This window comes from Halichoeres trimaculatus, unplaced genomic scaffold, assembly GCF_033239565.1.
Source record: "Halichoeres trimaculatus isolate MK-OKI-2021-1 unplaced genomic scaffold, fHalTri1.1 fHalTri1_scaffold_22, whole genome shotgun sequence".
Classification (NCBI taxonomy): Eukaryota; Metazoa; Chordata; class Actinopteri; order Labriformes; family Labridae; genus Halichoeres; species Halichoeres trimaculatus.
In genome coordinates, this window is record NW_027437200.1 from 9,550,690 (window position 1) to 9,563,037 (window position 12,348).

Genomic DNA, 12,348 nt, shown 5'->3' on the forward strand with positions numbered 1-12,348 from the left:
CTTCAGCCTGGTTAACGGGAAGTTTAATGTACACAGCTCTCTGCAGTGTTTCTGCGTCTGTTTGCACTCACTGCTCACACTGAATAAACATCAGTAAAAGTGTGTGTGTGTGTGTGTGTGTGTGTGTGTGTGTGTGTGTGTGTGTGTGTGTGTGTGTGTGTGTGTGTGTGTGTGTGTGTATGTGTGTGCGTGTGTGAATCCATCTTCTCACGGTTATCACCCAACACATATTCAGTCTCTGATTATGGTAGGATGTTCTGCTTACATATCAGTCCACTCAATAAGACAGTCCACGTTTCGCTGGAAGCCATCGTTCACACGGTGTGTTTAAGACAGAGTAATATCAAAATCAAATTGGAAAAAGATGTTGTTTTCCTTTCTGAAGTGTTTTATGATATAAACAACACAGCGCACATGTCCAGAAAAATCCAGTGACAGCCTCACAAAAGCAAAGTGGCTAAGGAAAGAGGCTACACAATGCTGCCATCTAGTGGAAGAAAAAGTCATCACATTCTGACATATTTCGTCCTAATACTGACTTTTTTTCCCTCATAAATTTGACTTTACACTGAAAACTACTTTTTTTTTTTTACCTGACTTTTAACTTACACTTTAACTGACTTGAATATTCTTTGTATTTAAATCCTTTTTCTTATGTTTTTCCCTTTTATTCATAATTTTTGTCATATCCCTGACAATTCATGCGAAAATATTATTACATGTTTAAAAAAAACCCTGCTAATTTCAAGTCTGTAATCCTGACTTTTCATGAGCTTGACATGATTTCTTTGAACTTCATTGTTGCGTTTTATTTCATGAATTGTCATTTTGCCCTGTAAAAATCATTCTTTGAGATTTCACAAATATGACTGCCACTTGAACTTTAAATTAAAGGTCCCATATTCTGCTCCTTTTCTGCAGTTTAATATGTATCATTGATGTCTTCATGAAATGGTAGTAACATGTTTTGGTCCAAAAAGCCAATAAATCAAGCACAGCAGCATTGTTTCCAGGCTCTCATCGCCCCTCTGTTCAGAACAGTCTGATTAAGTGGGCGTGACCTTCATATGTAAATGAACCACCGCTGATACCGCCCCGCTCTTCCACGTCACTAAGAGTGGCGCCACGAGCTCCGAGTGTACAATGTATAGAAAACAGCAAAGCTCGTTTACCTTCACATTACAGGCTAAAACAACAGGCTAACCACAGCAAAGGTTAGCATCCTGAAGCTAACACAGAGACAGGGGGGACACCGAGGAAAAGCTCTTACTTCTGCTCCACAGCACACAGCATTTAAAATACTCACATTTCCAGGGTCCCAGGTTTGATGGCGGATGGTTGGTAATGCGCCTGGATTCAGGACCAGTCTATTCGTTAGCCCTCTGTTTTACCGTCCAAAGTTTGAAAAGCAGTCAGCTGTGAAGTGACTAGCACACACATGCACAGTTTTACTGAGTGTAGCTGGCACATTTCCTTGATAAACGAACTCTAGTCACCCAGTCTTGTCTTCTTCAGAGATGGGAAGCTTGAGCATGAACTCTGTGGCTGTTTACAGCTAAAAACAAAGCAGTGGAGAAGGGAGCAGGTGGGGAGGGGATTCGGGGATATCTGCTCTGGTGGACCAATCAGGTCAGACTTGCTCCTGATTGGTCAAAAAAGGGAATCGCTAACGTCGGCAAATCCCCAAAATCCAAACAACTCGTCTTAGGTCAGGATTTTACATTCACAAGCACTACTAAGTACAGGTTTTGTCATTAAATATCACATTTTGTGGGCAGGGAGGAAAGCCAAAGACCCACAAATTTCACTAAAAGACTCAATAAAGTGATTTCTGCACAATATGGGACCTCTAAACTACTGAAATAAATCAACTTTTCTGTCATGTTCTATGTTACTGAGATGTACCTGCATGTTTGCAACTCATTCATTAAATGAAGACAACTTTCTTTTGTATTCCTTGTTAATTTTATTCGACAACATCTTATTATCACTGCATCAAAAAGGCTGTTGAGTTCATACAATCAAATTTGTTGCTCTATGAATGGGTGAATGAGGTCACACAGACTGAGCAGCCATCTTCTTCGCCCTGCGAGCTGCGCCAGACTTCCTCTTAGATTTGGGTTTGAAGGAGGGACGATTGGGGCCATTTTTTCCTCCACCTTTTCCTTTGAAATGTTGGCTGAAAGCAGACAAACACAGAAAGGAAGTTAAGAGGTGTAAACTTGATTCTTGTGTTTAATGACGTGAAAAGACAGAATTAGGAGCCCACCTGTTGGTCCTGTGCTGGTCTTTGACGGGACAGGCTTTCCGTTTGTGCCCCAGGCTGCCGCAGTTAAAGCAGCCCTGCTTCCCCTCACTCTGCCCACACGGGTGATCCGGGAGGGCGCAGCGGGCACAGGACTGACAGTGTCTCCAGGCTGAGATGGAGAGAAATCTTTAATGAATGCTCACTTTAACCTTAACAGGACATCTAGCAACCATAAGTCAACCAACTGTATCTGCTGTGATCAAATTACGTACATGGTTTCACACATTTCTCACACACTGAGCAGTGCTTCCACTCTCTGCCGTCCTGAAAACAGGGAAAACAGGAACAGTTACATAGTTACATGTGCTGTTTTTTAGCCAGACATGGAGCATGTAGCTGTGGTTTCTCACCTTGGATGGGCAGACGTTGCATTTCGCACAGTGCTTGTTCAGAGACCAGACAAACCTCTGACACACAGAGCAGAATCTAACGAGGAGAAAGACAGACAGAAGGCTGTAGCTACGCTTTAAAACGAGACATGTATATAACAAAATCTATACCGACAGCTTTGTGTCTCTGGAAACGAGTCCCCTCTTTTGATTTACAAACCTTGCTGCTTTTGTATTGAACAAATGAAGTATCATGTCTTCAATTTGATACTTATTTCTACAGCCAATTCACCAATTTTACTTAAAGAAACAATGTATCTGTTATTTATATGATTTAAGCTGATAACTTCCTGTTTCTCTTTCACTGGTGTTTGAGAAAACCTTTAAATCAGCCTGTGTCTGAAACACTTTGTTATAGCTGCTGTCTCTTAAAGGCCCCGTTTAAACAATGTTTCATTCGAAAATGCTAAAGAGCATCTGTGTTTACATGGAAATGCAGAGGGACTGAAAATGCTGTAGTAAGCATGCCAGGCCTGTAGTGAGCGCTATAACTGTCTTGTCCAGAAGTCACTTTGGGTAGATCTCCGCCAAAGTAGAGTTGAGGCGATCATCTGGTGTATTGGTGAATGCTAAGTGCAGAAGTAGAGCAACAGATGCTCACTTTGTTGACAGACAGTCAGCAGATTCAGCAGATTCAGCAGCACAAGCACAACACGGTAGTCCACGATGATTGTAACAACAATACTGTTTTACTCTTGGATTCAAATGACGTCAGCGTTTCCACTGAAAACGCCAGCTTGCTGTTTTCACGACAACGGTGGCTGCAGCATTTCAGACAAAATCCACTCTGGAGGCCATTTTCAAAAGTTTTCATTTTAGGCCGACTAAAACAAAGAGGCTGAATCGCAACAATACTATCCTGTTTCGTCCTAAAATTGTCGTAGAATAAACGTCCCCTAAGGCCTGAACCACACGTATATGGATATATCCCTAAACGTGCATTTTTCTGCCCGAGTGGGCCTCTCAACCACACAAACACGGCGATTTCACCCACATAAACGGAGATTTTTAAAAACGGATAAAAAGTGAAGAAATAAAAAATATCCGGTTGAGTGGATCCGTGTAGCGGTGTTAAACGGAACTGGTGTTGACACGATGATGTCAAGCGCCTAGCAACAAGTCACTGTGTTTGGCTGCGCATGCTCATAACGTTCTTCTTCTATGGTTTTCATATTTTGCTAACCTGCCACTTATCAGCATAGCATTGCAGGCTTTAGAGGCGATAGTTTTCAGTTTGGCCTCTTCGTATGGACAGAGATATTTCTGTGGTGTGGACGGAGATTTTTTTTTTAAACGAGGGAAAAGATATCCGATCAAAATAATATCCATATACGTGTGGTTCAGGTCTAAGGCTTTGCAAATCTACAAACCCCTTTCCTCTGATTGGCCAGCCTTTTAGAGCCTGTTGGGACAGAGCTTTGAGCAGACCTTGGTGTTTGAGGCCCCTCCCTCCCGAAGATCTTGTTCTAACTTTTAGATTTTTTTAGAATTCAGACTGATTCGGGGACTTCTTCAACATACAAATATGGAGAGGTCTGAAAATCCGCACACATTTATTCCCAACACCCAGAATCCTTAATTTTATATACATGTTAAATTTACTAGAAAGCAGAACACTACGTCTACAAGTCTAAACCTGTAACTACGATGAAGCGCAGAGTCTCTGATACTGCCCGACATTTCTAGTGGTCTATAAGTGATGATTCAGAATGAATGGTTTTAAATGAGTCTACACTGCTAATTAACCTGTCTGCACATGTGTAGTGATCTTTGTGTCAGCATTTTTTTCTTGAAAAGAAGATCTTTTAGTTGACCAGAGATCGAGCGTGTTCGTACCTGTATCCCTCCTCTTTGGGCAGGATTATGTTCTTAGGTGTGATGTTAGTGAAGAGTCTGACAGGAGTCTGCTTCCTGCCTGTCTTTCCATGTTTGTACAGAGGATGGTTATCATAGTCCACCTGGGTGATCAAAACAAAAAATAATTTAGAATTTTCAACACAAAGAAGTATGCAAAAAATCCAAGCATGCTGAAAAATCGCCAGGGCTTGGGGTGATTAAGTCGGTTTCTGCAAGTTTCAACAAGTTTCTCTTTTTGTAAAATTCTTTGAAAGTCTGAAGAATGCAGTTTAAGATGCTTTGCAGATCCAGACCAGCAGAGTGTCATCACAAAAGAAAAGTGAGAGAAATATCCTTAATGTTGAGTCTGACCTACAAAAAAGTGCAGTTTTAGATTTGTGATTCACTTTGATGCCACACTCCCATTGGGTGTGTACTTTATAAGTTTGAACATGTTGGACAGCACATGACATTATTGTATCAATGTTGGGTTCTTTTTTTACTTTACTGCTTAAAGTGGTGCAGTTAGCTCATTTAGTCTCTTGAACAGGTATTCACCCCTGTTTTATGATTTTATAGTTATAAATAAACAAGAAAAAGTGTTGAGCTGAACTTTAACCTGATAATCCAGCATTACGAAGGAGGGAAGACACTCCAGGATGCGAGGTTCAAAGAAATATGGGAAGATCCACATCATGGGCAGGTCAGAATCTAAACAAAGACATGAAAGTTCACTTAAACACTCTGAGTGAAACTGCCAAACACCAAAGATTAGAGAGAGAAAACTGCGGTGACACAGACCAGCACTCTGCAGTTTCCTCCACGTCTGTGAGATCAGAGAGAAGCTGCTGGCTAAAGGCTTCACCAGACCACCGAATGGAGGGTCAGCCACCATCACCACCTTCTCTCCATCACTTTCTGTGAGGAAGGACTGCAGGACGGCACTGGACGCCTGACAGGAGACAGAGGGAATGAGTCTTTACTGAACTGTTCATGAAACACATGAAACACGTGAAACACACAAGTGTTTGAACTCTTACCTCTCCATCAAAGAAGTGGTGGTTGAACATGTTGTAGTGACAGAATTCATCCTGTCTGTAGAACTGAGCGTACCTGAAACATCAGGGACAAATCCTGTTCATTTGTCATTCTTCTTTTCAGAGGAAGCTGGTCTGCTAAAATCTTTATTCTTATGATGGGAATATTTCTGTAAAATAAAGGTGCAATAAAACCTGCAATACTGAGTTAACCTTTCAGACTTGACACTTTCACTTGAACAAATTGGAACAAATCACATTTCCTTCTGCAAAAACTGGAGGCTGGAAATTGAGAGCAAGTCTGAACTTATCAACTGTACACACACGCTGAGCAAACACAGCAGATCCTGAAGTGTGTATCCAGGAAACGATCCGTGTGTGTGCGCGCACTGCAGGCTGGTTCTTGTAACTCATAACACACCCTCTGTGCAACGCAACTGCACATTCTTCACAGAAACACACAGCAGAGACACGGTGCAGAGAGACTTCAGGTAGGACATTTTTAACATGATTACAAACAGCTAAAGTTGTCCAAATGTGTGTTTGCATGCATTGCTTCCACACAGTTAAGTTAAATCTCTATGGAGAACTCTGAATTTGCACTTCCTCCAAAAACTTGATATTCTGCAGCTGTTTGAAATGCTAAGGACATAAAAAGTTGACACTGTTTGAAGCAGTTTTGTTTCAGGAAGTCTGCAAAGAAATAAAACACAGACACATCTGCATGATCCCAGCACAGCCCTGTTTTTCAGACGTTCTGAAAACTTGAAGAACTGGTTCCTCTGTAGAAAAATAAGAAAAGAAAAACACCCTGTAAATTTGGTTTTTAAAAAAGATGTAACACCTGTGGAAAACATTTGTGTTTGTTTCTTTTTTTAGTCCACGGAAATGGCAGAAAAAGAAGTATTCTTTGCTGAACTGGAGCAGTCAACAAAGGATTTGTCTGCACAGTGTGGGCTTACAGCGCCCTCTGCAGACTCGCACAGTGTACTACAGGACAGACTAAGCTCTCCTCTGGACTCTAATGATGAGAGGACTGTTCAGCCATTTCCTCGTTCTCCCAAACTAAAGAAGAAGATGGAAAATACTGGACAGCCTTCTCAGGTAGAAACTGGAGCCAGACCAAAGAAAGATAAGCTCTGTCTGACTGCAATATTTACAGTTTTTAAATTTGAGAGCTATGCAAAAAAAGTGAAATGTGAGGCTGACATTTTATCTTTCTTTACTGACCATCCATAAACAGGACATTAAAACATGATGCAGGGAGGTGTGGAAGATATTTTATGCTGCCTTTTAAATATTTGTCTAACCAAATGTCGGTTGGATTAAACCCAATAAACTGATAAAAAAAAATCCCCAGGAGCAAAATTTGTATTCGTTCAAAATACTATTTTGTGATAAGTATAAAGGTGAGTTTGATGATTTTTTTTCAGGTAAATCTTGTAACTCTCTGTGACTCTGTGGTGAACTTTGCAGGAGCAGCTGAGCAGACGTCTGGAGGAGCTGCAGGCAGAGAGATCTAAGACGGAGGCTCACATTCAGTCTCTGAAGAAACGCAGAGCAGACCTGTCTGTGAGCATGAGTCCAGTATCTGATCCCTGACATCACAAACCGGTCGATGATGTGTGTTAAATCTTTCTGCCTGTGTCTCTCTGCAGAGAAGCACGGAGGTGATGAAGCAGCAGGTGCGAGAGCGCTTTGAGAGCATGCAGTTGGTCCTGAAGCAGGACGAGCAGGCAGTCCTCGACTCTCTGGAACTGGACCTAAGACAGACCAGGACGAGACTGGACCAGGTTCTGAAGAACTGGAAGGAACACCAAGACCAGATTGCAAAGAACATCAACAGCACTCAGAGAGCGCTGAGTGAGAGCGGCAGGAGAGGAGAGGAGGAGGAGAAGGTCTGACCAAAGAACTGCTGAGTAACAGTTTAAAGAAACCGTCCGTCTGTTTTTAATCCATGTCTCTGTTTGTTTCTCTGCAGGGTCAGCGTGGGAGTCTGAGGTAAACCACCACACTGACACAGAAAAAGGTTTTTACTCAGATCCTCTCCGTCTCATTACTCTTTCTCTGATATCTCTCAGTCCTAAGAAGCCCGACGCCTCTGAAGCAGAAATCCGACTGAATGGGGAGAGATTTGAAAAGCTCCTGAAGACGTTATCGTGCATCTCCAAACAGCTGAAAGCTCAGCTGCAAAGAAAGACTCTATTGATGGGTACTCAGAGCATTTTATCTACCTCTGATTTCTATCTTGTGCTACAAGCGACAAACCACCTGATTCCTTTTGTCAGAAAAAAACATTCTTCTTTATGAGTCTGTCCAGCACTGCACAGGAAACGTGTGCTCCTTGAGACAACTGACCCCAAAGAATTACTGGAAAAATTCCCAAACAGTATTTATGCTGAAAAGATTCACTATAATCTTTTTTTTATTTCAGATTCATCTCCTGTGATGATGGACAGGCAGACCAGCCACAGTAACATCACAGTGACATCCAATGGGCGGGGCATGTTTTATTCAGGCCCCGCCCATTCAGCTCCAGAGCACCTCCTCCAGTTCGACAAGGTGTGCTGTGCTCTGGGGGCCTCCCCTCTTCCCTCACCTCAGAGTTACTGGGAGGTCGACGTCCGCTGCAGCTCAGCCTGGGCTGTGGGCGTGGCTTATGCGTCTCTGGAAAGAAAGGGGCGGGACAAGGGTGCCAAACTGGGCCGGAACAGGAACTCGTGGTGTGTGGAGCTGCGTAACGGCCGTCTGACCGCATGGCACAACGACCGGCACGTTGCATGTCAGGGTGTCGGGCAGACAATGCTGGTGAGGGTGGGCGTGTGGGTGAACTATGACAAAGGCCAGCTGGTGTTCTATGATGCAGACCACATGGTGGTCCTGCAGAGGTTTTCTGCTGCCATGACACCCGTCTTCGACCGAGCTCATCATCAGTTCACGGAGCCTCTGTACCCAGCTGTACGATTCCTCAAACCAGAAAACCAGATCTGGCCAAACCATTTGGAGCTCTGTCACCTCATCAACCAGTGACTCTGCAGCACTACTGAGGTGGACTCTGATGGTCCCACTACTGGGACAAACAGACTTCTCTGGTCATTTCAGCACTTGTTAAACCACCTCTACCAAGGTGACATCAAACTGCAAAACCAAAAGACACAAACTGACCTGAAGTCGATGTCCAGCAGCAGACTCTTCATCGGCTTGTGTTGCTGCTCCTGGTTTCTCACTTTGATCAGCTCCTGCAGTCTGTTACAAACACAAAAAGTCATAACTCTGTCTATCATTTCTTCACACATACATACATACATACTTAAAGGTACCATTACTCTGCATTCATTCAGCATACTGAATCAGCAAACCACAGTGACACAGGCTTCAATTTTACCCAAAAGATCATGGCAGTTTCTGGTCTACAGGGCCTCTATCTGTTAGTTTGTGCATCTTCAATGATAAAACTGTCTTTCTGTCAGGACCCTGCCCATAATTCTCTTCACACACAGTTTTTAAATTGTTGTTAATTGTTTTTTAAGCTATTATTTAGCAATTATTTAAATCCTACCGTTTCTGAAGTTAACAGCTGTGTTTAGGATTCACTTTAGGATTTACTTTTGAAAAAATAAAACAAAAATTCCTGTTGTCGCATTGACTAGGTTTTCCTAAATTCCTAAGTTTTGTCTAAATTCTTGCTTGTGTTGAACGTCTTTGGACAAAAGCCACAGCTAAATGAAACTTTAAACTGTAAACTTTTAAAGCAGTAAAACACAACATGCTTTAAACGTGAATGAACATCTGATCTGCCTCACCTTGGAGTCCCCACACACAGCACCTTCCTGAACCCCAGACTGGACAGGGTGTCCAGCAGGAAGCATGCACTGCGGTCAGTGAACAAGTACTGAGCGTTGCTCTTCTTGTTCTCCAGAGGACGCAGCAACACGCTGGGCCTCCTCATCTGAGCGTCAGAGACCAGAGTGATTCTGTGAGAAGAGTGAGCCAGGAGCTCTGATGGCAGCAGGAGAATCTGACATTCCTGACAGAACTTTTTCTCATCCAGTCTGAGGGAGGAGAACTTCCTGAACCTGATGGACAAAAAACAGAAGACAAGTCAGTTTGATGGAGGGCCACGTCAAAGTGACTAATGGAACAAACAGTGTTAGAGCTGGGTCAGTCAAGGACTTGAGTCTGCACATGTCTCAGATGACCCAATAGAGAGGTTTCCTATGGATACAGAGGTTATTTTCTTGTTTTCTGCCATACCTTGTTTTCAGACTACCTGAGGTGCCATTAAAAACAGTTGGTTAATGGTTTTGTGGTGGTAATTTATGTATGGTGTCATTATGACAAAATAAACTATTTAAATCCTGCAAAAAATCATCTACTTCACATAAAACACATTTAGCTGTGGACAGAGATTATTACAAAAGCCCAAATGCGTGCACATATTTCAAACTGTTGTTTTGTCTTGTCTTATTTTCAAAAAGCACACGATAAAGACACTTGTTTTAATTTGTGAGCTTCTAAAATAAATTTCTGGAAAAATAGAAAACAAAACTTAAGGCTGGTCACTGTGTTTGTTTTGAGTAAAAAAACTCTGTGGAACTGTTATCACCTGATATTTCAGAAAATGCATCCAGATGTCAAGGAAATAAAGGAAATCAAAACAGAGAAGTGTCTGGTTATTGGATGAGAATTAAAAACAAAAAAATGCCTGTCTGCTGAGAACAGTAAACAAATTAGTAGCAGTAACAGGATAAAAGTTTGCAAAAGAGTGATTTAAGCAACTTTATTTGAGAACCAATGAATATATACAATACTATGTCTAGGTGACAGAGGCAGCTGGATCCTTAACTGGGGAAGAATTATTCAACCAATCATGTATTAGATAATTTAAATGAGTTTTCATTTCAGCTTTCTTTCAGTGAAACATTTATATGAGGGTATGTGACAGGATCAGGAAAAACAAGCCTGATGTTCAGGCAGAGACATTGTGCTGTAGTGTAGACTTCCTACCTGTTGCAGTACTCCTGCTGGGTGTATGGAGGTCTCTTTGACTTATTCTCTGCCTCCCTGGCCAAACGTCTGGCCTCAGACACCTTTCAGACACAAACATCAGTAAAGGGTCACTTGAAATTTAAGCATGTGACTATTTGTTGCACGAGACAGTTCTACCCCCAGAAGCCTACCTTATCATCCTCCCACTGGAAAAAGTTACAATCCTTTCTGTCTCTGCAGGCTGAGCATGCGTAGAACCTCCTGCCTGTGTCCCCTCCTTTACCGACTTTCTCAAACAGCAGCGTCGGACCTGGAATAACACACATGACATGAGGTAAAGGTGGGATCATTGTTGCTTCCCTGAGATTAAGCCTAACACCACCTGGAATTGAAATGAATGTATAACTTTATGCTTTTCCACGTTGGAGATGTATTAGAAGTCATTTTCACTTTTTTGGTTGATGATTATGACAATAGCACTAGGCCGAATTCATCAATACACCTTACACATTCAGAAAATAACATACATTTCGAAGTCAGTAACAAATTATGTCTTTAAAACACAAGAGCACTGTGTTTGATTATGGTTTCTAAATGGAATTCGTTGTTTCTCTTTTATGTAAACCTTACCGTGCGGGCAACACGGCGCTGTTTTATCACCGTCTTGGAGAACAACTTCTACTCCAAAACTCTCTTCGTTCCCTTCAGTTATTTCCATGTTTTAGTCGTTAAATAAACAGAAAGTTCAGTGAGAATGTTAAACACGAGTCTATGCTCTCCAATTGGAAGCCATGCTGTTTGTCACGCACATTTGACGTTATCCGCACAGCGTCGCAGGAAGATTACGTCAGCTCGAAACAGTCTGTTTATCATTTACGGATTATTATATACAGCCAGACGTCTTTATAATGCAAGTAATTGTATTTATAGATTTCTCAGTGAATGTAGACGTTTCATATGGGAGCTTTATTCCACATTATTTTTGTAGGTGGAGATTATAGTAGTCTCAAATGAAATTGAGTTGGTAAAGAAAATTACTTTCTTTGTCACTATTGCTATTCTAAAAAAAAAAAAAAATCATTTCTGATACTTATGAACTATGCCTTCCTTTTGATGCGATATATTTTTTTCATAAAACAAAATAGAACAAAAAATGCTGAAAATGTGCATTATGCTAATTATCAGATCAAAGCATTTGTACAAATTCAACAGAAAATTTCGACAGATATACCACCTCACCCCATATTTACCCTCAGGCTGCTGTGAAAATCACTGACCTACTTAGCCCAGATATTTTACTACTCACAATCCAAACTAGACTAATTTGTATACTTGCATCACATTTAAATTGATGAAAAGCATATCAACAAAAAGAGGCAAAAAGACTCATCGATCATTTTTTAACTGTGTCATCACTATATCGTAGAGATGAGCAGTGCTATCACCGACAATTTCCCTCACAATGCGGTTTGTTTATATTGAACAGACTTGTAGTCCACCAGCAGCAGCGCTTTGCTCCTCAGAATGGATGTTTTATTCCTTAAACACTACATTTCCCTGTCCTGCTGCGCCTGCGCTACCAGCGCAGCGGCGCTGTCAGCTCGAGGATGCTGTGAATGCAGGAGCAGGGTGCTGGATGCTGAAGCAGAGCGCAGACAAGACGACCGCTGTCACTAGACATACGACAGGAAGATAAAAATGTATTCCTTCAAAATAAAGGCATTTTTTTTTTTTTTTTTTTTTTTTTTACAAAGTTAAGATTCAGGAATTTAATTATGCATGTGCGCTG

The 12,348-nt window shown here is 41.7% G+C and overlaps 2 protein-coding genes across 2 annotated transcripts; one reads left to right on the forward strand and one right to left on the reverse strand.

Moving 5' to 3' along the window:
* Positions 1 to 1,969: 1,969 nt before the first annotated feature.
* zcchc4 (zinc finger, CCHC domain containing 4) lies at positions 1,970 to 11,410 on the reverse strand. The gene is made up of 13 exons (XM_074661785.1): positions 11,190 to 11,410; positions 10,751 to 10,869; positions 10,578 to 10,660; positions 9,374 to 9,646; positions 8,736 to 8,816; positions 5,574 to 5,646; positions 5,335 to 5,485; positions 5,153 to 5,244; positions 4,534 to 4,655; positions 2,659 to 2,734; positions 2,521 to 2,572; positions 2,270 to 2,417; positions 1,970 to 2,179 (listed from the first exon to the last, which is right to left on the reverse strand). Exons 1-13 carry the CDS (start codon positions 11,275 to 11,277, stop codon positions 2,056 to 2,058), a joined length of 1,482 nt encoding a protein of 493 aa, XP_074517886.1. The 5' UTR covers positions 11,278 to 11,410; the 3' UTR covers positions 1,970 to 2,055.
* On the forward strand, positions 6,023 to 9,054 carry LOC141784090 (E3 ubiquitin-protein ligase TRIM62). The gene is made up of 7 exons (XM_074661786.1): positions 6,023 to 6,061; positions 6,450 to 6,674; positions 7,047 to 7,142; positions 7,229 to 7,468; positions 7,552 to 7,571; positions 7,652 to 7,782; positions 8,005 to 9,054. Exons 2-7 carry the CDS (start codon positions 6,459 to 6,461, stop codon positions 8,598 to 8,600), a joined length of 1,299 nt encoding a protein of 432 aa, XP_074517887.1. The 5' UTR covers positions 6,023 to 6,061; positions 6,450 to 6,458; the 3' UTR covers positions 8,601 to 9,054.
* Positions 11,411 to 12,348: the final 938 nt, after the last annotated feature.